Here is a 23,663-nt window from a genome sequence, read left to right as displayed (position 1 = left end):
GCTACAACTTGTCCAGACTAGATATCAGACAAAAAGAGGAAGTGGAGGTTGGGAGAGGTAAAGTTGGGTGTCATCAGCGTACCTGTGGTTGACCCTATGTCTGCAGATGATGTTGCCTAGTGGAGGGGTCATAGGATAAACTCTCGAAGCGATGGTGTGGGGGTGGGAAGAGAAGCCATTGCTGGAGATATTCTGGACATGATTGGACAAGTAAGAGTGGAACTAAGTGAGGATAATCTCACTGAGCTGGACAATGGAGGAGAGGCGTTGGAGGAGGATGGTGTGATCAATCGTGTCAAAGGCTGCAGACAGGTCGAGGAAAGATATTACAACATGATCACAGTCAAAGAGAATGTTGTTCATGATTTTGGTTAGGGCCATTTTGAGAGGGGCAGAAACCTGAGTGAAATCAGATTCCGGGGGGAGGGGTTTAAGAAGAAAGTTGGTAGTGGAGAAACATTTAAGGGTCAGGGGGGCAGTGAAATCAGAGGAGAGAGAGCAAGTGGAGCTGAGATGGAAATGGAAATCAAGAGAATGAAGAGGTGCTATGTGAGGGAGAAAAAAAGAAACGATATCTTGGGGAGAAACTCAGGTATGGTATGGAGAGGCCGTAGACAATGAGGATTTAAAGGGCAGGCAAGAAAGGGAGGAACAAGGTTAAGATGTTCGAAGGGGGAATAGGTGCCAGTGGAGTAGGGGAGATACTGTGATTTGGTGATGAAGGCCACGCTACCACTGCAGTGATTTGGGCCGAGTAGGTGGTGGAAAGTATATCCAGGTGGGGAGGCTTCAGTAAGGTTTCACCCCACCAATCCAAGTTTCAATCAAAGCCAGGATGTCAATGCAATCATCTATAATAAGGTTGTGGAGGGCAATGGACTCCCTTGAGTGTACAGACACTTGGAAAGAAATGGGGAGTGGGGTGGTGATCACTCTCAGAGTTCAAGGGGCAGTGGTGGGTGGTATGAGTAGGACAGCGAGGAGGTTGATGAAGTTAGGTCCCAGTGGGTGCCCTTGGTAAGATGGTCAGCAAGAAAGGAGGATGGGACAGCTGGAGTTTCTGCACATAAAGAGACAGCGATGGATGGCGTGCTGAGCCTGTCAGAGAGTGCCGAGACAGGCACAGATGGTAACTGCGGCCTTATTCAAGGGGGATTCAAGCCTGGGTGTGGCTGAAGCAAGGTAGGAAGGCAGAGGAGCAGTGATGGATGAGGGTTGGGGTAAGGCTCGTGGGGAAGAGGCAGGCAACGTACCTGAAAGGAGAGTCTGAGGGAACAAAAATAACAAAACAAGAGAGAAGAAGGTACAGGCTTGGGTCCAGAACAGCAGCTAAATGAGAACATGAATTATAGAGGAGTGTAATAGCTGGGCACTGGTGAAGGTTGGGCAGTAGATTGAGGGAGCCGAGGAGGTGCAGAGAATTGACCAAGAGCCAGTGGAATAAAATATAGAAAGACTTGCATTTATATAGTACATTTCACCACCTCAGGACATCCCAAAGAAATTTACAGCCAATTAAGTACTTTTTGAAGGGTAGTCACGGTTGTAATTTAGGAAATCCGATAACCAATGTACACACAGCAAGATCCCACAAACAGCAATGTGATAATGACCCAATAGTCTGTTTAATGGTGTTGAATGAGGGATAATTATTGCCTGGTGCACCAGGGAAAGTGTCTCTGCTCTTCTTCAAAATAGTGGCACCTTTTACGTCTATCTGAGAGGGAAAACGGGGCCTTGGTTTAAAGTCTCATCCAAAGACAGTGCAGCACCCCCTTAGTGCTGTATTTGAGTGTCAACCTGGATGTTGTGCTCAAGGCTCTTAAGTGGGCCTTGAACCCACAACCTTCTGACTCAGAGGCGAGAGCGCTAACCCTAAACCACAGCTCTAACGTCCGTGGAGGTCCTGGGCGTTAACAAACCCCGCTAGCAGGTCCCATGGCCCAGCGGTGGATGGGAGGCAGTGGAACGGAAACATAGGGACCAGGAACAATGAAGCTCAGGGAGCTCAGGGAGGTAGAAAGGTAATCGAAGGGATCAGCTTTGAGGAACAGCTGCAGGGTGTCGAAATCTCGACTCACAATATACGACTCAGACACCTTCAGCCCGGCAGATGTTCCTTTAATTTTACTTGCTAGCAAGGGAAAGGCCACACTCAGTCAATGGCTAAGTGAACACCTTCCAAATGGTACAATTTCACAAGATATTTATACAGTAAAAACCCAAGTTATGGCCTCTTCCTGTGTATTGGCTCTGTCTTGCAGTCAGTGAATACAGATAAAGAGTTAATTACTACATCCTTGTCCTGACATGGTTTCCAAATATTTCCTTTTGTCAGGGTTATCAGTTGGCCAGTCAGCCATTACTCGATGAGAGTGTGGTAATGAGCTATTACTGGCATTGCATTGTGTCAGGATTGTCCAGTTTCCTGGTCAGTTATCTTTTTGCATCAAATGGATGAGGTCTGTACAAGAGATACTGGCTGGTGGTTTGAGTATTTGGAAAAGGGTGGAGTGGAACTGGTGTTGTATGGACAATAGGAGAGCACCATGGGTGGTACCTGTTTCAGCAGGACTTGTCTCCTAGCTGTCTGGTGGCCATTGATTAGTTATCAGCCGTTTCAAGCCAGGTTTAGCTGTTTATGCAAACAGACTGTCTGTTGCAGAAATTTCTGGAAGGACCAGGACTCCATTTTGTTTTATATTAAAAGGGCACAAAAATAGTGTGGTACAGCTTAGATAAAAATACATTTCCATAAGGGAGGTGAGAAGCCTGAGGAACCGATCACCCCTGTCCACAAAGGACGAGGGATAAGGTCTGAAGGTAGGGCGGAGTAGTGCAGGCTCGGTGGGCATGGCAGATAGTGGTAGGGGGGGGGGGAGAGCTGGGTGGGTGCCACCAGGAGACACGGAGTCTCAGCAGTGGAGCGGGAATTGAACAGGTAGGTAAAGCAGGCCTAACAGTGGGAATTAAGCAATCAAGCACAGAATGTCAGCAGAAAGTGCTGCAGAAGGTAGAGGTCACAGTCATGCCCAGGTTTCAGCACAGTAGCAGAGTAGGACTGAGAAAAAAATGAACAATAAACAGAGTATACTTTCATAGCCCGCGTTTTTATTAAATTCTAAACTTCAAAGTTGTATTCCCAATGTAGTGTATAGAAGAACTCCACGAGGCTGAGTACTGTGAGCTAAACTGAGTGTGACCTTAGTCTTCTTTATTTCAACTCCAGCGTGCCTAAACAACATGACAGCCAACCTTTTATACTGGCCCTGCACGTGTGTGCAGGTGACCATTAGGACTCCAACAGTCGCACCCTCTGGTGGCAAATATTACAGTTACATACATAACATCACTCCCCCGCCACCCCCCACCCCCCCCGCCACAAAGTCTTCAGGCGATCCGGAGCCCTTCGCTCCCTGGTTGATCGTCTAAGTTGCTGCACAGCACCGCGGCTGGTCTGACCGGACTGTCATGAACGGTGGGTTCATCCTCGTGATTGACAGCGAGGTCGATTGCTGGTTGGGTGTGTGTTGGTAGATCGTCAATGGTGATGTCCTCTTCAAATCGTTCCTGGTTGTCAGTAAATCGCAATTTGGTCTGATCTAAATGCTTTCTGCACATTTAACCATTTAACAGTTTGATGATAAACACCCAATTTCCTTCCTTGGCTAAAACAGTGCCAACAACCCACTTGGGACCATGACCGTAATTCAGGACAAACACAGGGTCGTTAACATCAATGTCACGTGAAACAGCCGCGTGATCGTGGTACATGTTCTGCCGGTGTCGCCGGGTTTCCACGTGATGATTAAGGTCCGGGTGGACTAGTGAGAGCCTGGTTTTGAGTGCTCTCTTCATTACCAATTCTGCCGGGGGAACCCCGGTGAGCGAGTGAGGTCGCGTCCTGTAACTGAGCAGAATGAGAGACAAGCGGGTCTGCAGGGAGCCGTCCGTCACGCGCATCATGCTCTGCTTAATTGTTTGGACTGCCCGCTCTGCTTGACCGTTAGATGCGACTTAAACGGAGCAGACCTGACATGCTTGATGCCATTGCGGGTCATAAACTCGTTGAAATCCGAGCCGGTGAAACACGGTCCATTGGCGCTGACAAGGACATCGGGCAAGCCATGGGTGGTGAACATGGCCCGGGGGCTTCCAATGGTGGCTGTGGACGTGCTGGATGACATGATTACGCATTCAATCCATTTGGAGTAAGCGTCCACAACTACTAAAAACATCTTTCCTAGAAAGGGGCCAGCAAAATCTACGTGGATCCTGGACCACGGTTTGGAGGGCCATGACCCCAGACTCAGTGGAGCCTCCCTTGGTGCATTGCTCAGTTGCGAGCAAGTGTTGCACTGGTGTACGCATGACTCCAAATCCGAGTCAATGCCTGGCCACCAAACATGCGACCCGGCAATTGCCTTCATCATGACAATGCCTGGGTGGGTACTGTGTAAGTCGCGTATAAACGTTTCCCTGCCTTTTTTTGGCAAAACCACGCGATTACCCCATAAGAGACATTGAAACGGCTTAATTTCATCTTGCATTTCCCCGGGAACGGCCGACCAGTTCTCATTTAGGATGCAACTCTTTACTAATGATAACACAGGATCCTGGCTGGTCCAGGTCCTGATCTGGCGAGCTGTGACGGGTAACCCCTCGCTCTCAAAAGCATCCATGACCAGTAGTAAGTCTGCGGACTGTGCCATTTCAACCCCAGTGGTGGGCAATGGTAGCCGGCTGAGAACATTGGCACAGTTTTCAGTGCCTGGTCTGTGGCGGATAACATAGTCATAAGTGGATAATGTTAGTGCCCATCTTTGGATGCAGAACGAAGCATTGGTATTTATACCTTTGCTCTCTGAAAACAGTGAAATGAGCAGCTTGTGGTCAGTTTCAAGCTCAAACCAAAGTTCAAATAGGTATTGGTGCATTTTCTTAACCCCATATACACATGCTAACGCCTCTTTCTCGACCATTCTATAGGCTCTCTCAGCCTTAAACAGACTTATGACGCATTTGCAACCGGTTGGAGGTTGCCCGATACATTGGCTTGCTGTAACACACAGCCGACCCCGTATGATGAGGCGTAATAAGCTAGCACTAAACGTTTACATGGGTCATAGTGTGCAAGTAACTTATTTGAACATAGCAGGTTCCTGGCCTTCTCAAAGGCTGTGCCTTGAGATTTGCCCCAAACCCAGTCATCACCCTTACATAGCAACATGTGCAAAGGCTCAACCCGGGTAGAAAGTTACCAAGATAGTTGAGGAGTCCCAGGAATGAACGTAGCTCCATCACATTCTGTGGTCTGGCTGCATTCTTGATGGCCTCTTTCTTTGAGTCCGTGGGCATGATGCTGTCTGCTGCAATCTTTCTCCCAAAAATTCGACTTCTGGCACCAGGAAAACACACTTGGAGCATTTCAGCCTGAGTCCCACTCTGTCTAGGTGACTTACAACCTCTTCCAGGTTGTGTAGATGTTCGATGGTGTCACGACCAGTGATCAGGATGTCGTTTGAAACACAACGTTGCGCGGAACAGATTTCAGCAAATTCTCCATGTTTCTCTGGAAAATGATTGCAGCTGAGCGAATCCCGAAAGGGCATCTGAGGTATATAAACAGCCCTTTGTGTGTGTTGATGCTCCTGTGTCATGCAGGCAGAGGTTAGGTCCAACTTGGTGAATGACTTCCCCCCCCGCTAACGTTGCGAACAGGTCATCCGCCTTGGGCAGCGGGTACTGGTCCTGTAGTGAGACTTGGTTAATCGTTAACTTGTAGTTTCCGCAGATTCTGACCGTGCCATCGCTTTTCAACACTGGAACAATTGGACTGGCCCACTTGTTGAACTCGACTGGCGATATCATTCCTTCGCTTTGGAGTCTGTCCAGTTTGATCTCGACTTTCTCTCTCATCATGTACGGAACCACCCGAGCCTTGTGATGGACGGGCCGTGCATCGGGGTCTAGATGGATCTGTACCTTGGCGCCTGTGAAGTTGCCGATGCCTGGTTCGAATAGCGAGGAAAACTTGCTCAGCACTTGAGCACACGAGGTGTCATCCACTGAAGATAGTGCTTTGATGTCATTCCAATTCCATCTAATCTTTTCTAGCCAGTTTCTGCCAAACAGCGTTGGGCCATTGCCTGGAACAATCCACAATGATAGGTCATGCACAGCTCCATCATACGATACCCTCACTGCCGTACTTCCAATGACTGGTATAAACTCTTTGATGTAGGTACGCAACTTTGCATTAATCGAGCTCAGTTTGGGCCTTTGTGCTTTATTGTCCCACAGTTTCTCAAAAGCCTTCTGGCTCATTATTGACTGACTCGCATCCGTGTCCAACTCCATGGATACTGGAACTCCATTTAATTTGACTTTCAGCATTAGAGGAGGGCTCTTGGTGGTGAAGGTATGTACCCCATACACTTCTTCCTCGATTTGAGTTGCCTATGTTGCGTGATCCACGCCGGATGATCATCCTCTGCCACGTGGTATGTTTCAACACGTTTGCACATTCACTGGAGGTGCCCCATTGTTGCGCAGCCTTTGCGCACGCAGTGCTTGAATTGACATTGATGGGCCCGATGATTACTCCCGCAGCGCCAACACGGTGCTAATGGATTCACATTCACCCTTAATGGCGGACTCTGAGTCATCACAGGTCTTGCAGCCGCAGATGTATAGGCCCTGCCATATGCAGTTCGGCCTGCTAGCGACGTAATTTTACGCACAGTACTTGCCGGTGAGCTTCGATGTTGAGAAGATATCTATTTGGTGTTATCGTCTGTGGCCATGCATGCCTGGGCGATCGCGATGGCTCTGCTCAGGTCGAGGGTTTCGGCAGTCAACAGCTTTCAAAAAATGACCTCATGGCTGATACCCAGCATAAAAAAGTCCCGCAGCATTTGCCCCAACGCAGCTCCAAAATCGCAAGGTCCCGCGAGGCGTCTCAGGTCGGCGACATAATCCACCACGTCCTGGCCCCCGGAGCGATGGTGCGTGTAAAAACAATATCTGGCCATGAGGATACTCTCCTTCAGCTTGAGGTGGTCTCGAACCAGCATGCACAACTCTGTATATTCCTTCTCTGTTGGCTTTGTCAGTGCAAGCAGACTCCTGATGAGGCCGTATATTTTAGGCCCACAGACGGTGAGGAGAACCGCCCTGCACTTGGCCGCATTAGTGTCTCCTTCCAGCTCATTGGCCATGAAGTACTGGTCGAGACGCTCGACGAAGGCTTCCCAATCATCACCCCCTACAAATCGCTCTAATATTACAACGGCAGCTGTGGTTGCGTGAAGGTTCGTATTCTGTTACTCGTCGCCAATTATGGTGTATAGAAGAACTCTACGAGGCTGAGTACTGTGCGCTAAACTTAGTATGACTTAGTCTTCTTTATTACAACTCCAGAGAGCCTAAACAACATGACAGCCAACCTTTTATACTGGCCCTGCATGTGTGTGCAAGTGACCATTAGGACTCCAACAGTCGCGCCCTCTGGTGGCAAGTATTACATCGTTACATACATAACACCCAATATCTGAAATCCAAATATTTTTACTAAACATTGATTTTGTTACTTTGTTCTAACTACTGGCTTATTTTAATATTTGTCACATACAGATGGGGATCAATGCAAATCAAACCCTTGCCAAAATGGAGGATCCTGTGAGGACCAATTGCAGCGTTACCAGTGCTGGTGTACAGACAACTTTGAAGGTTGGAATTGTGAAATAGGTAAGGTTGCTGGTACATTTTGGAGGGTCTTGTTCTGGAAGCCCAATGTATAACGTGCGTACGATGTGGTATATATGGACTTTAGCAAGGCTTTTGATAAAGTCCCACATGGTAGATTAGCATGAAGGTTATAGCCCATGGGATACAGGGCAAAGTGGCAAGTTGGATCCAAAATTGGCTTGGAGGTAGGAAGCAAAGGGTAATGATTGATGGATGTTTTTGTGACTGGAAGGATGTTTCCAGTGGGGTTCCATAGGGCTCAGTACTGGGTCCCTTGCTTTTTGTGGTATATATCAACGATTTAGATTTGAATATAGAGAGTATGATTAAGACGTTTGCAGACGACACTGTGTGGTTGATAATGAAGAGGAAAGTCAAGGGCTGCAGGAGGATATCAATCTATTGGTCAGGTGGGCAGAGCAGTGACAAATAGAATTTAATTCAGAGAAATGAGAGGTGATGCACTTTGGGAGGGCTAATAAGGAAAGGGTATACATATTAAGTGGTAGGCCACTTAATAGTGTAGATGTACAAAGGGACCTTGGAGAGCATGTCAACAGATCCCTGAAAGTAGCGGATAAGTGGTTAAGAAGGCATACGGAATGCTTGCCTTTATTGGCCAAGGCATAAGAGCAGGGAGGTTATGCTTAAATTGTATAATACTTTGGTTAGGCCACAGCTGGAGTACTGCATGCAGTTCTGGTCATCGTATTATAGGAAGGACATTATTGCACTAGAGAGGGTGCAGAGGAGATTTACTAGGATGCTGCCTGGAATGGAGAATCTTAGTTATGAGGGCAGATTGAATAGGCTGGGTTTGTTCTCATTGGAACAGAGGAGGTTGAGAGGAGACCTCATCGAGGTGTACAAAATATTGAGGGGCCTGGACATAGTGGATAGTAAGGGTCTATTGGAGAGGTTTATTACGAGGGGGCATAGTTTTAAGGTGGTTAGTGGAAGGTTTAGAGGGGATTTGAGGAGTGGGGGGGAACTTCTTTGTGCATAGGGTTGTGGGTGGTGTGTAGATGTTTTCAGTATAAGGGGTGTCATAGTTTTGTGAGGTAGATTGAATGGGCTGGGTGCTCTTTGCCTTTCCTTCATTGTTCATAGTTTCATATGTAACCTTTAAGGCTGCTGACCAAGGGCCGTGTGGCTCTTTGTTGGCCGGTGTGGACACGATGGGCCGAAATGGCCTTCTTCTGCGCTGTAAATTTCTATAAAGTTTAGATTTGAGAATTAGCTTTCCATCAAAGGTTTCTATTGATTGACTATTACTCAATCAAATCCACTTCACTCTTAGTCCAGTCTTACTAGAGTTCATTATCTTAGGGATTTAGCCAAATGAAAGGACCCCAAATTAGATTGCTTCACAAACTAGATAGCAAAAACAATTCAATACATCCTTCCTGCCATCCATCCACCACCCCTCCACCATCCCTCCATCTTTCCACTCCTCCATCTAACTACTCCTCCCTCTCTCCCTCCATCTCTTCATTGGTTCCTCTCCATCTGACCATCCTTCTGTTCCTTCATTCATCCCGCATCCCTCCATTCATTTATCCTTCCCCCTCCATCCATCAGTCTCTCATCCTTCCATCCATCCCAAAACCTATCCTCCCATTCCTTCCTCCTTCCCTCCATTACTTCATTCCTCCCCACAGCCCTCAATCCTTCTATCCATCCCTCCCACATCCTTTCCTCCCTATGTCCATCCACCCCTCCATCCATACTTTCATCTATACCACCATCACTGTCTCCCTCCTTCCATCCATCTCTCCTTCCATGCCTCCATCCAACCATCCCTGTACTATCCTGTGCTGAAGGAGCAATCTGTGACCACCTGGGCCACTGAGCCTGCAGCAGACCTCGCTGCTAGCCTGGAAGATCCCAAGGAAAGACTGAAGATCCTGGGACTATGTCCACTGCAGGAAAGGGTAATGGAAGATCTAATTGACACTATTAAAATTACATATTGGAATTTGACAGTAGCAAGAGGTCATCAATTTAAAATGACCAATAAGTGAGCAAGGGGGGAAATTAGTTAACACAGATGATTGTTGGAGCTTGGAATGTTTGGTAAGAGGGAGTGGTTGAGACTGTGCCTATTGCATCTTTTAAGTGGTAAAATGGGAGTCACTTGGAATGGGTAACATACGGAATTGGCACCATGTGGAATAATAACCAAAATGAATGGGTAATGTTTGGAATGAGCACCGCATGCAATGGATGCTATTTGGAAGGGCACCAGATAGAATAGGCACCACAGTGAATGGATACCACATTGAATGGGCACCAGATAAAATAGGCACCACAGTGAATGGATACCACATTGAATGGGTAGCAGATGGAATGAATACCACTTGAAAAGGGTACCAGATGGAATGGATACTGTATGAAAATAATACCATAATGCCTGGGTGCCAGATGGAATTACGAACGAATACCACGTGGAATTAGCACAACATCGAATGGGAACCATACTGACTGGGCACCATCTGTTTCAAATGCCATATTGAATGGGCATCTTACAGAATTTACACCGGACTGAATTGATACCACATGGAATTTTCCTGTGGGTATGCTGGGCCCTTGCTATGGTGGTGAGGGAGGACTTTCACCCACAGACCATTTGGACAAGTGATCTGGTCAGAATCATGCGGTTAGTTCCTTCACGGGGTACGGTAGCATAGTGGTTATGCTACGGGACTAGTAATCGAGACACTTGAACTAATGATCTAGAGACATGAGTTCAAATTCATGGCAGCTGTGCAATTTAAATTCAGTCAATTAAATAGATCTGGAATTTTTTTTCAAAAGCTGGTAACCAAAGAACTATCTAATTGTCGCATAAAACCCATTTGGTTCACTAATGTTCTTTAGGGAAGGAAATCTGCCACCCTTACCTGGTCTGGCCTATATGTGACATCAGACCCATAGCAATGTGGTTGACTCTTAACTGAAATCTGAAATGGCGGCACACCACCTACTCAAAGGAAATTAGGGATGGGCAATAAATATTGGCCTTTTTAGTGTTCGCCACACCTGTGAATGAATAAAAACAATTAATATATCATCATCATAGGCAGTCCCTTGAAACGAGGATGACTTGCTTCCACGCCGGAAACGGATGAGTTCACAGGTGTTTCAATGATATTCCAGATCTCAAACTACATCCTGAAGGGTGGAAGATGCCTGTGCGTGGATTTTTTTTAATGTGTGGTGGCCGTTGCAAACCAGACACCACACGGGCTTGACAGAGCCAGGTCTTGGTCCAGTGGCAAGGATTACCCAAGACTAACTGGAGACCAGCTCTGCTGCACAGACTGAGCGCGCACACGTATCGCAGTGTGGGCTGGCCCATGCTGCCCCTGGGCCCTTGCCTCTCCTGGGCCCCGATCACATCCCTCTACATTCTCTTGCCGCTCCTTCCTCCCAACCTCACCATTCCTGCTGTACCTGCCCGCACTGCAATCAGCCGTCGCCCTCCTGCAGCAGCATGCGCTGCTCCCTGCCAGTGGCATGCCGCCGCACGCTGCTCCCTTCAATGGCCCCGGCCTGCTGAGAGCAGTGTGCAGCGGCCCGGCCCGGAAATCGGAAATTGATATATAGGTGGGTGAGGAGAGCAATTGCTGGTTTTTATGGGGAAAAGAACACAGGGCGGGAGGAGGTGGGAGCGACCTGAGATTGAGTAGCTGAATTCCTGTGAGAAGCGAGGCACAGATCTTCGGGGAAGCAGTAAGTGTTGGGGCAAGGGGCTTGGCTGGCTTGTGCTAGATTCAGCTGCAGCTTCTCAGGGACCTTTTTATCCAGGCACAGAGTGAGTGTCCCACTGAAGATCAGGGCAGAGAGACACTGACTGAGGGATCGAGGACAGAGTGAGAGACTGACTGAGGGATCGATTGGGGACAGAGTGAGTGTCTTACTGAAGATCAGGGCAGAGAGACACTGACTGAGGGATCGAGGACAGAGTGAGTGTCTCACTGAAGATCGGGGCAAAGAGAGACACTGACTGAGGGATCGAGGACAGAATGAGTGTCTCACTGAAGATCGGGGCAAAGAGAGACACTGACTGAGGGATCGAGGACAGAGGGAGAGACTGACTGAGGGATCGGACACAGAGTGAGTGTCTCACTGAAGATTTACGCTGACGACAGCTAGCTCTACCTCACCACCATCTCTGTTGACCCTCCACAGTCTCTATATTGCCAGATTGCTGGCCTGATATCCAGTCTTGGATGACCTGCAGTTTCCACCAGTTAAACATTGGGAAGTCTGAAGCCATTGCATTTGACGCCCGGCGTAAACTCAGTACTTTCACCAGTCACTCTGTCCCCTCTGATACACTCATAATAAAGGATGAAACTGAGTACTGTATACAATGAGCAAGTGTGACCTTAGCTCCTTTAATAAGACGCCAGATGCCAGTACCTCATGGGTGGCCTGCTTATATACTGTGCTCCCAAGGGATGCTGGGATCCCTTGGGACTCCAACAGGTGGGCCTTCTGGTGGTCAGCTGTCATACAGATTACAAAGGGTTAAATACATAACATCACTCCCCAGTCACTGTTTGTGGAGAATGGAGGCTCCGCCGTCAAACAGGGCTACAGGACTCTCAGTGGTAAGCCGGTTTATCCAGTTTCTGACAGGGTTTGGACCCTTCCAGTGGAATTACAGCAAGAGTGTGTCAGAATCGCTGAGTAATTTCAGGGCCCCTTTATCTTAACCAATGTGAGAAATTTCAGGTCAATGTAATATCATTCAATAATGCACAGCAATGGAATTCTAGACTCATAGAATCACACAGCATAGAAGGAGACCATTCAGCCCACCCTGCCTGTGCCATCTCCTTGAAAGAGTTATTCGATCAGTCCACATCCTCTGCTCCTCCCACAAAGCCCCGCAAAATTTTCCTTTTCAACTATTTATCCAATTCTCTTTTGAAAATTGCCTTTGAATCTGTTTCCACCCTCGCTACAGGGCTGTAGTAATACCCGCCCTCCAGTATGGTTGAGAGACGTGGACCATATACAGTAGACACCTCAAATCGCTGGAGAAATACCACCAACGATTTCTCCGCGAGATCCTGCAAATCCCCTGGGAGGACAGACGCACCAACATTAGTGTCCTCGATCAGGCCAACATCCCCAGCATCGAAGCACTGACAACACTCGACCAGCTCCGTTGGGCAGGCCACATGGTTCGCATGCCTGACACGAGATTCCCAAAGCAAGCGCTCTACTCGGAACTCCTACACGGCAAACGAGCCCAAGGTGGGTAGAGGAAATGTTACAGGGACACCCTCAAAGCCTCCCTGATAAAAGTGCAACATCCCCACTGACACCTGGGAGTCCCTGGCCAAAGACCGCCCTAAGTGGAGGAAATGCATCTGGGTGGACGCTGAGCATCTTGCATCTCGTCGCCGAAAGCATGCAGAAATCAAGCGCAGGCAGCAGAAAGAACTTGCAGCAAACCTGTCCCACCCTCCCTTTCCCTCAACGACTGTCTGTCCCGTCTGTGACTGAGACTGTGGTTCCCGCATTCGACAGTACAGTCACCTGAGAACTTACTTTTAGAGTGGAATCAAGTCATCCTCGATTCCGAGGAACTGCCTATGATGATGATGATGAGTAAAAAGCATTCTCCTCATCTCTGCCCCTGTTCCTTTTCCCAATTACTTTAAATCTGTACCGTCTGGTTACCGACCCTCCTGAACTGGGAACAGTTTTTCTCTATCTACTCTATTAAAACTCCTCATAATTTTGAACACATCTAGTACATGTTCTCTTCACCTTTTTTGCTCTAAGGAGAACAACCCCAGCTTCTCTGTTCTCTCCACATAACTGAAGTCCCTCATTCCTGGTACCATTCTGGTAAATTGCCTCTGAAACCTCTCCAAGGCCACTACATCCTTCCTAAAATTAATTCAATATGGATTGAAGGAGAAAGCAATAAGTAAATGACATGTTAATTAAAATCATGGGCAGGCTACGCACTTCCTCTTGTCACAACTTTTGGTCACCATTTTCTGTCAGCATTTCCCATTCAAGTTTTGCTGTCAATGGTCACAATGTAGGTGCACACTCTGGGCTCTAGGTGGCTCTGTGAAGAGAGTTTCTGAAGTCTCTCTCACAATTTCAGCACCATCTTGCCCATAAGAACAACTTCCATCCATCAACTGACTGTTGATAATTCACAAGTGGTGAACAAGTGGATAATCCAGAATTGGTAATTCACAAGTATATTTACATTTTATTATATATTTCTAGCTACAATAGATTAGAAATGGTGCATGTGCTTACACTTCCTGTCTGTCACACTTTATTTTGTCTAAAAACTCTTATGGTGTCATGTTTCACTTGTTCAAATTTCATAATTCATAAAATATTTTTAAAAATCTTTTCAACTTACTAATCGAAATAACCAAGCAGGTAATGGGATTTAGGCAGGACAGGTTGCCCATGGGCACAATCTATTGGGCCAAAAATAGCGGTCTCTACGGACGCGTGCGATGTGTTCGTGCACCCGTAGAGGCCCCGCAAGTGCCGGTTCTTGGCACGCGATGCGCTTGCGCCGAAATCCAGCACTTGCAAACTGTCAGAATGTCTTTTGACGGTTCCAATACATCCCCAGGAGAAGGGCCTTCGCAAGCGGAGATTTTGGCTATTTGCCCAACTCCTGCCCAGCGAATGTCCTTCAAATTCTTACGCCCGGTAAAAGCAAGTGTAAGGCCCGCTTTTATCAACGTAAGAGTTTTTAAAAAAATAGAAAAATAAAATGTTATCAATACTTTTTATATTAAAAACCCTGTCCATTAAGGTAAGTTTATTTTTACCCCTACTAAAACATATAAAAAAAAATTCAAAACAATAAATTTGTGCCTAAAACATTTAATTACATTCAATTTCAATTAATTTTAAATATGTGAAGTGTTTTTCTTATTTATTTAAAATGTTTGTGTTCTGCACAAATGGAACTCACCATTACTGTGAAAGGGGCTACGCCATTTTCATTGGTTGATCCAGTCCAGGTTTTCCCAGGCTGCACAGACACTCCTGAAATATGAGGGCCCCTATGCTGGACTGCAGAGTTAGGCCTCGGAGCGCAAGTCTACCTTCCTCCGGGACCACCAGCTACTTTCGTAAAAAAAACTTTGGTCAGAGGTGTCCACCCACAGGAAACATAGAAACATAGAAAATAGGTGCAGGAGTAGGCCATTCGGCCCTTCGAGCCTGCACCACTATTCAATATGATCATGGCTGATAATGCAACTTCAGTACCCCACTCCTGCTTTCTCTCCATACCCCTTGATCCCTTTAGCCATAAGGGCCTCATCTAACTCCCTTTTGAATATATTTAACTAACTGGCCTCAAAAACTTTCTGTGGTAGAGAATTCCACAGGTTCACAATTCTCTGAGTGAAGAAGTTTCTCCTCATCTCGGTCCTGAATGGCTTAACCCTTATCCTTCGACTGTGACCCCTGGTTCTGGACTTCCCCAACATCGGGAACATTCTTCCTGCATCGAACCTGTCCAATCCTGTCAGAATTTTATAAGTTTCCATGAGATCCCCTCTCATTCTTCTAAATTCCAGTGACTATAAGCCTAGTCGATCCAGTCTTTCTTCTTATGTCAGTCCTGCCATCCTGGGAATCAGTCTGGAGAACCTTCGCTGCACTTCCTCAATAGTAAGAACATAAGAACATAAGAATTAGGAACAGGAGTAGGCCATCTAGCCCCTCGAGCCTGCTCCGCCATTCAACAAGATCATGGTTGATCTGGCCGTGGACTCAGCTCCAGTTACCCACCCGCTCCCCGTAACCCTTAATTCCCTTATTGGTTAAAAATCTATCAATCTGTGATTTGAATACATTCAATGAGCTAGCCTCAACTGCTTCCTTGGGCAGAGAATTCCACAGATTCACAACCTTCTGGGAGAAGAAATTCCTTCTCAACTCGGTTTTAAATTGGCTCCCCCGTATTTTGAGGCTGTGCCCCCTGTTTTGGGATGCATGCACAAGGACCCCCCCAGGTCCCTATGCACCGCAGCATGCTGTAATTTCTCCCCATTCAAATAATATTCCCTTTTACTGTATTTTTTTCTCCAAGGTGGATGACCTCACATTTTCCAACATTGTATTCCATCTGCCAAACCTTAGCCCATTCGCTTAACCTATCTAAATCTCTTTGCAACCTCTCTGTGTCCTCTACACAACCCACTTTCCCACTAATCTTTGTGTCATCTGCAAATTTTATTACACTGCACTCTGTCCCCTCTTCCAGGTCATTTATGTATATTGTAAACAGTTGTGGTCCCAGCACCGATCCCTGTGGCACACCACTAACCACCGATTTCCAACCCGAAATGGACTCATTTATCCCGATTCTCTGCTTTCTGTTAGCCAGCCAATTCTCTATCCATGCTAATACATTTCCTCTGACTCCGCGTATCTTTATCTTCTGCAGTAACCTTTTGTGTGGCACCTTATCGAATGCCTTTTGGAAATCTAAATACACCACATCCATAGGTACACCTCTATCCACCATGCTCGTTATCTGGTGTCCTTCCTCAGATTAGGAGACCAAAACTGTACACAATATTCAAGGTGAGGCCTCACCAAGGCACTGTACAACTGCAGTAAGATCTCCCTGCTCCTATACTCAAATCCTCTCGCTATGAAGGCCAACATGCCATTTGCCTTCTTCACCACCTGCTGTACCTGCATGCCAACTTTCAATGACTGATGAACCATGACACCCAGGTCTCGTTGCACCTCCCCTTTTCTTAATCTGTCACCATTCAGATAATATTTGGCCTTCCGATGGCGGAAGTTATAGCAGATGCATTCGTTATAATCTACCAAAATTCTCTGGACTCTGGGGAGGTACCAGCGGATTGGAAAGCAGCTAATGTAACGCTTCTGTTTAAAAAAGGGGGCAGACAAAAGGCAGGTAACTATAGGCTGGTTAGTTTAACATCTGTAGTGGGGAAAATGCTTGAAACTATCATTAAGGAAGAAATAGCGGGACATCTCGATAGGAATAGTGCAATCAAGCAGACGCAGCATGGATTCATGAAGGGGAAATCATGTTTAACTAATTTACTGGAATTCTTTGAGGATATAACGAGCATGGTGGATAGAGGTGTACCGATGGATGTGGTGTATTTAGATTTCCAAAAGGCATTCGATAAGGTGCCACACAAAAGGTTACTGCAGAAGATAGAGGTACACGGAGTCAGAGGAAATGTATTAGCATGGATAGAGAATTGGCTGGCAAACAGAAAGCAGAGAGTCGGGATAAATGGGTCCTTTTCGGGTTGGAAATTGGTGGTTAGTGGTGTGCCACAGGGATCGGTGCTGGGACCACAACTGTTTACAATATACATAGATGACCTGGAATAGGGGACAGAGTGTAGTGTAACAAAATTTGCAGATGACACAAAGATTAGTGGGAAAGCGGGTTGTGTAGAGGACACAGAGAGGCTGCAAAGAGATTTGGATAGGTTAAGCGAATGGGCTAAGGTTTGGCAGATGGAATACAATGTCGGAAAGTGTGAGGTCATCCACCTTGGGAAAAAAAACAGTAAAAGGGAATATTATTTGAATGGGGAGAAATTACAACATGCTGAGGTGCAGAGGGACCTGGGGGTCCTTGTGCATGAATCCCAAAAAGTTAGTTTGCAGGTGCAGCAGGTAATCAGGAAGGCGAATGGAATGTTGGCCTTCATTGCGAGAGGGATGGAGTACAAAAGCAGGGAGGTCCTGCTGCAACTGTATAGGGTTTTGGTGAGGCCGCACCTGGAGTACTGCGTGGAGTTTTGGTCACCTTACTTAAGGAAGGATATACTGGCTTTGGAGGGGATACAGAGACGATTCACTCAGCTGATTCCGGAGATGAGGGGGTTACCTTATGATGATAGATTGAGTAGACTGGGTCTTTACTCGTTGGAGTTCAGAAGGATGAGAGGTGATCTTATAGAAACATTTAAAATAATGAAAGGGATAGACAAGATAGAGGCAGAGAGGTTGATTCCACTGGTCGGGGAGACTAGAACTAGGGGGCACAGCCTCAAAATACCGGGGAGCCAATTTAAAACTGAGTTGAGAAGGAATTTCTTCTCCCAGAGGGTTGTGAACTGTGGAATTCTCTGCCCAAGGAAGCAGTTGATGCTAGCTCATTGAATGTATTCAAGTCATAGATAGATAGATTTTTAACTAATAAGGGAATTAAGGGTTACGGGGAACGGGCGGGTAAGTGGAGCTGAGTCCACGGCCAGAACAGGCATGATCTTGTTGAATGGCGGAGCAGGCTCGAGATGGCCTACTCCTGTTCCTAATTCTTATGTTCTTATGTTCTTATGTTCCTGCTTTTGCCACCAAAGTGGATAACCTCACATTTATCTACATTATACTGCATCTGCTATGCATTTGCTCACTCACCTGACCTGTCGAAGTCACCCTGCAGCCTCTTAGCATTCTCCTCACAGTTCACACTGCCACCCAGCTTCGTGTCATCTGCAAACTTGGAGATATCACATTCAATTCCTTCGCCACAATTTCTGGGCCATTATGATGAAAACCATTGGCGTGTCCTTGCAAGGTCACATTTACAGAAAGACCCTTCAATTAATGATTAATATACTAATCTCACTGGCTTGATATGTATTTGTACTCACCAATCTCATGTGGAGTTGCATATGAGGAGTTAAGACCAAGTGTAGTCTTAAAGACAAGCGGGGTTAGAGGGCAGGGAATAATTGGACCAGGGTGAAGTGAGGGCTGCAACAGTGAAGGTCAAAGGGAAAGCTAGGGTAGGGTTGGGCAATAAATGCTGGCCCACATCCCAGGAGTGAATAAAACAAAAATGGAGGAGGTGGGTGACAGAGGTGGGAGGATGGGAGTGGGACAGGAGATCTGCTGTCCTTACCTGGTCTGACTACCTTGTAGTCCTTTCTACTAGGGGGATCAAGGGGTATGGTGAGAAAGCAGGAATGGGGTACTGAAGTTGCATGTTCAGCCATAAATTCATTGAATGGCAGTGCAGGCTCGAAGGGCATGTTGGCCTTCATAGCGAGGGGATTTGAGTACAGGGGCAGGGAAGTGTTGCTACAGTTGTACAGGGCCTTGGTGAGGCCACACCTGGAGTATTGTGTACAATTTTGGTCTCCTAACTTGAGGAAGGACATTTTTGCTATTGAGGGAGTGCAGCGAAGATTCACCAAACTGATTCCCGGGATGGTGGGACTGACCTATCAAGAAAGACTGGATCAACTGGGCTTGTATTCACTGGAGTTCAGAAGAATGAGAGGAGACCTCATAGTAACGTTTAAAATTCTGACGGGTTTAGACAGGTTAGATGCAGGAAGAATGTTCCCAATGTTGGGGAAGTCCAGAACCAGGGGTCACAGTCTAAGGATAAGGGGTAAGCCATTTAGGACCGAGATGAGGAGAGACTTCTTCACCCAGAGAGTGGTGAACCCGTGGAATTCTCTGCCACAGAAAGTGGTTGGGGCCAATTCACTAAATATATTCAAAAGGGAGTTAGATGAAGTCCTTACTACTCGGGGGATCAAGGGGTATGGCGAGAAAGCAGGAAGCGGGTACTGAAGTTTCATGTTAAGCCATGAACTCATTGAATGGCGGTGCAGGCTAGAAGGGTTGAATGGCATACTCCTGCACCTATTTTCTATGTTTTTCTATGTAGCTATGGTTCTTAATGAATACATTGCGTCTGTCTTCACAGAAGAGAGGGACAATGCAGATATTGTAGTTGAGGAGCAGGAGTGTGAAATATTAAATGGGATAAACATAGTGAGAGCGGAACTATTAAGGGGTTTAGCAACATTGAAAGTAGATAATTTGCCAGGCCTAGATGAAATGTATCCCAGGCTGTTAACAGAAGCAAGGGAGGAAATAGCAGAGGCTCTGACCATCATTTTCCAATCCTCACTGGTTACAGTATGGTGCCAGAGGACTGAAAGACTGTGAATGTTATTTAAAAACGGAGACAGGGATAGACTGAGTAATTACAGGCCAGTAAGCCTAACCTCGGTGGTGGGAAAGTTATTGGAAATAATTTTGAGGGACAGTATTAATCGTCATCTAGAAAGGCACGGATTAATCAAGGTCAGTCAACATGGATTTGTTAAGGGAAGGTCGTGTCTTACGAACTTGATTAAATTGTTTGAGGAGATAACTAGGAGGTTCGATGAGGGTAATGCATTTGATGTAGTGCACATGGATTTTAGTAAGGCCTTTGACAATGTCCCACTTGGCAGGTTGGTCAAAAAAGTCAAAGCCCATGGCATCCAGAGGGTGGTGGGGGTCTGGAACTCACTCCCTGAAAGGGTGGTAAAGGCAGAAACCCTCATAACATTTAAAAAGTACTTGGATATGCACTTGAAGTGCCATAACCTACAGAGCTATGGACCAAGAGCTGGAAAGTGGGATTCGACTGGATAGCTCTTTTTCAACCAGACACGATGGGCCTCCAACTGCACTGTACATTTCTATGATTAGAGGAAGGAAGGCGGCAGAGAGGAGGAGGCAGAATGAAGGGTGATGTGGAGGATGGGGAGAGGGAAGCAGAGGGAGAATGGGGAAGGGGATTGTAAAGTCCTGTCCCCTCAGTACAGATTCACACGAGACATGTAGTGAAGTCAAGGTCACTCTGGACCTGCACCTTTATTTCACAGCTCTGGAATGCTGCACGTGCCTGAGACCTGACCTTATATACCTGTCTCTTGCAAGTGCACCCCTGGTGGCAAGGTATGCTGGTGGTTATAGGTCATATCTTGTTACAGTCATGTATTGCATGTTAGGATACAGTTATATATAATAATGTAAGATACATGACATCACCCTCCCCCAAGGTCTTATTGCCTTTATAGGTTCAGTCTCTCAGTTGGTCTACGCTCTCGTGTGGAGCGTCTAAGTTGTGGTTCAGTTGTTTGCCTTGGTGTCTGTTTTTCTTTGGGTGTGGTTGCTGGTATCTCGCCTGGGCTGTCTGTTTCGATTGGTGTGATTGTTGTTGACTCGCCTGGGCTGTCTGTTGGGATTGCCCTTTCCTCAGGTTGTTCCCGCTGTCTGTCCACCAGGTGTGGTGCGAGTTCCACATTGTAGTCTGCCTCTGGTTCCGCAGTGTTGTTGGTAAATCTGTTTTTGACTTGGTCTACATGCCTCCGGCAGGTTTTGCCATTGTCCATTTGTACTACCAGTAGCCTGTTTCCTTCCTTGCCCATTACTGTCCCTGCAAGCCATTTGGGACCCCTGCCACAGTTTAGTACAAACACTTTGTCCCCTATCTCATTCCTTCTCCCCCTCGAATTTCTGTCATGGTACTCAGTCAGCTTACGGCGCTTTGCCTCAACAATTTCGTGCATGTCTGGGAGGATTAATGAGAGCCTTGTTTTTAAAGTCCTTTTCATCAACAGTTGCGCGGGGGGGGGGGGGAATCCCAGTCAATGATTGCAGACGAGATCTGTATGCCAGCAGCAGTCGCGACAGGCGACCCTGCAGTGTGGGACCTTGGATTTTAAGCATGCCTTGTTTAATGATTTGCACTGCTCTCTCCGCCTGGCCGTTGGAGGTCGGCTTGAATGGTGCCGTCTTGACGTTATTTATGCCGTGGTCAATTATAAAGTCTTTGAATTCTGCGCTGGTGAAGCACGGACCATTGTCACTGACCAATATGTCAGGGATTCCATGCATAGCAAACATGGTTGCGAGGCTCTCCACAGTGGTGGAGGTTGTGCTCGAGTTTAAAATGGTGCATTTGATCCACTTTGAAAATGCATCTACAACTACGAGGAACATTTTGCCCATGAATGGGCCCGCATAGTCTATGTGCACCCGCGACCACGGTTTGGTAGGCCAGGGCCAGGGGCTCAGGGGAGCCTCCCTGGGGGCATTGCTGAGTTGGGCACAAATGGTGCACCTTCGGATGCAGAGCTCCAAATCCGCGTCAATACCAGGCCACCAGACGTGGGATCTGGCTATGGCCTTCATGAGAATGATCCCCAGTTGCTCGCGGTGGAGCTCCCGGACAAATGCCTCTCTGCCTCGCAGAGGCATGACTACTCGGCTGCCACACATCAGGCAGTCTGCTTGTAGTGATAGCTCATGCATGCACCTGTGAAAGGGTTTTAATTCCTCGGGGCAGGCATCGCGAGCCTCTGCCTAGTCACCGGTTAGGACACATCTTTTTACTAAGGATAACGTGGGGTCGCTGGCCGTCCAGGCTCTGATTAGGCGAGCCGTCATGGGCAAACCTGTGGACTCAAAGGCATTGATTGCTATCACTATCTCACAGTCCTGTTCATCAGACCCTTCCGTGGTCGCCAGGGGTAGCCTGCTGAGCGCGTTGGCACAGTTGTCTGTGCCTGGTCTGTGCCTTATGGTATAGTCGTAGGACGCCAGCATGAGTGCCCACCGTTGAATTCGCGCCGAGGCGTCGGCGTTTATTGCCTTGCTTGCGGATAGGAGGGACGTGAGGGGCTTGTGGTCGGTTTCTAATGCAAACCTGGCCCCGAAAAGATATTGGTGCATCTTTTTGACACCATACACGCACGCGAGCGCCTCCTTCTCTACCATTCCGTACCCGCGCTCCGCCCGCGAAAGTGACCTGGGGGCATAAGCTATGGGTTGTAATTTGCCTGCACGATTGACATGTTGTAAAACGCACCCGACCCCATACGCTGACGCATCGCATGTGAGAACTAGCTTTTTACCTGGGTCAAAGAAAGTCAAAACACTGTTGGAACACAGAAGGTTCCGTGCCTTATTGAATGGGCGTTCCCCCAAAACCAATCGCACCCCTTCCTGAGTAGCACGTGAAGAGGCTCCAGCAGCATGCTTAAGTTCTGCATAAAGTTCCCAAAGGAATTGAGTAGCCCGAGAAAGGCGCGTAGTTCTGAAACATTCCGGGGCCTGGGTGCCAGGCGAATTGATTCTGTTTTGGACTCTGTTAGGCGGATTCCATCAGCGGCAATCCTTCTGCCCAAAAATTCAACTTCGGTTGCGAGAAACAGGCACTTGGATTTCTTGACTCGTAGGCCTACCCGATCCAACCGCTTTAGTACTTCCTCCAAATTACGGAGATGGGAGTCAGTGTCCCTGCCCATGATAAGTATGTCGTCTTGAAATACAACCGTCCCTGGGATGGACTTGAGCAGACTCTCCATGTTGCACTGGAATATGGAAGCTGCCGACCTGATGCCGAATGGGCATCGATTGTACATGAAAAGGCCTCGATGTGTGTTGATGGTGGTGAGTAGCTTGGATTCCTCGGTCAACTCTTGCGTCATATATTCAGATGTGAGGTCTAGTTTTGAGAAAAGTTTACCTCCAGCCAATGTGGCAAATAAGTCCTCCGCTCTGGGCAGCGGGTACTGGTCCTGTAGGGAGATTCTGTTTATGGTAGATTTGTAGTCCCCACAGATTCGTACAGATCCATCAGGCTTCATGACTGGGATGATGGGACTTGCCCAGTCGCTGAATTCCACAGGTGATATAATGCTTTCCCGCAGAAGCCTGTCTAGTTCGTGTTCAATCTTTTCCCTCATCACATAGGGTACAGCTCTGGCCTTGTGATGGACCGGTCTAGCATCCTGTGTGATGTAGATTTTGACTTTGGCCCCTTTGAAAGTGCCCACACCTGGCTGAAAGAGATGTTCAAATCACTTTAAACTGTTGAGCAGGAGGTCCATTCCTCTAATGACATGGCATGGACATCATCCCATTTCCAGTTTAGTTTTGACAGCCAGCTTCTCCCCAGCAGTGCTGGGGGGTCTCCGGGGACAATGCACAGGGGAAGTCGGTTCACTGTCCCTTTGTGTGTGACAGAGAGCATGGCGCTGCCGAGGACTGGTACGATTTCTTTGGTATGGGTCCTTAGTTTGGTGTCGACCCTTGTG

The 23,663-nt window shown here is 47.3% G+C and overlaps 1 protein-coding gene across 1 annotated transcript in view; it reads left to right on the top strand.

Annotated features, from left to right (window-relative positions):
• The window catches only part of LOC139275610 (coagulation factor VII-like), an 86,158-nt gene that overhangs the window by 27,294 nt on the left and 35,201 nt on the right, over positions 1–23,663 (top strand). The window contains exon 4 of the mRNA XM_070892780.1: positions 7,636–7,749. Within this exon, the coding sequence (XP_070748881.1) occupies positions 7,636–7,749 (114 nt within the window). The remainder of the gene's footprint in view (positions 1–7,635; positions 7,750–23,663) is intronic.

The sequence above is a fragment of the Pristiophorus japonicus genome, chromosome 11 (assembly GCF_044704955.1).
Source record: "Pristiophorus japonicus isolate sPriJap1 chromosome 11, sPriJap1.hap1, whole genome shotgun sequence".
NCBI lineage: Eukaryota > Metazoa > Chordata > Chondrichthyes > Pristiophoridae > Pristiophorus > Pristiophorus japonicus.
Note: the sequence above shows the minus strand (reverse complement) of the source record. Positions and strands in the feature narration are given on the sequence as shown.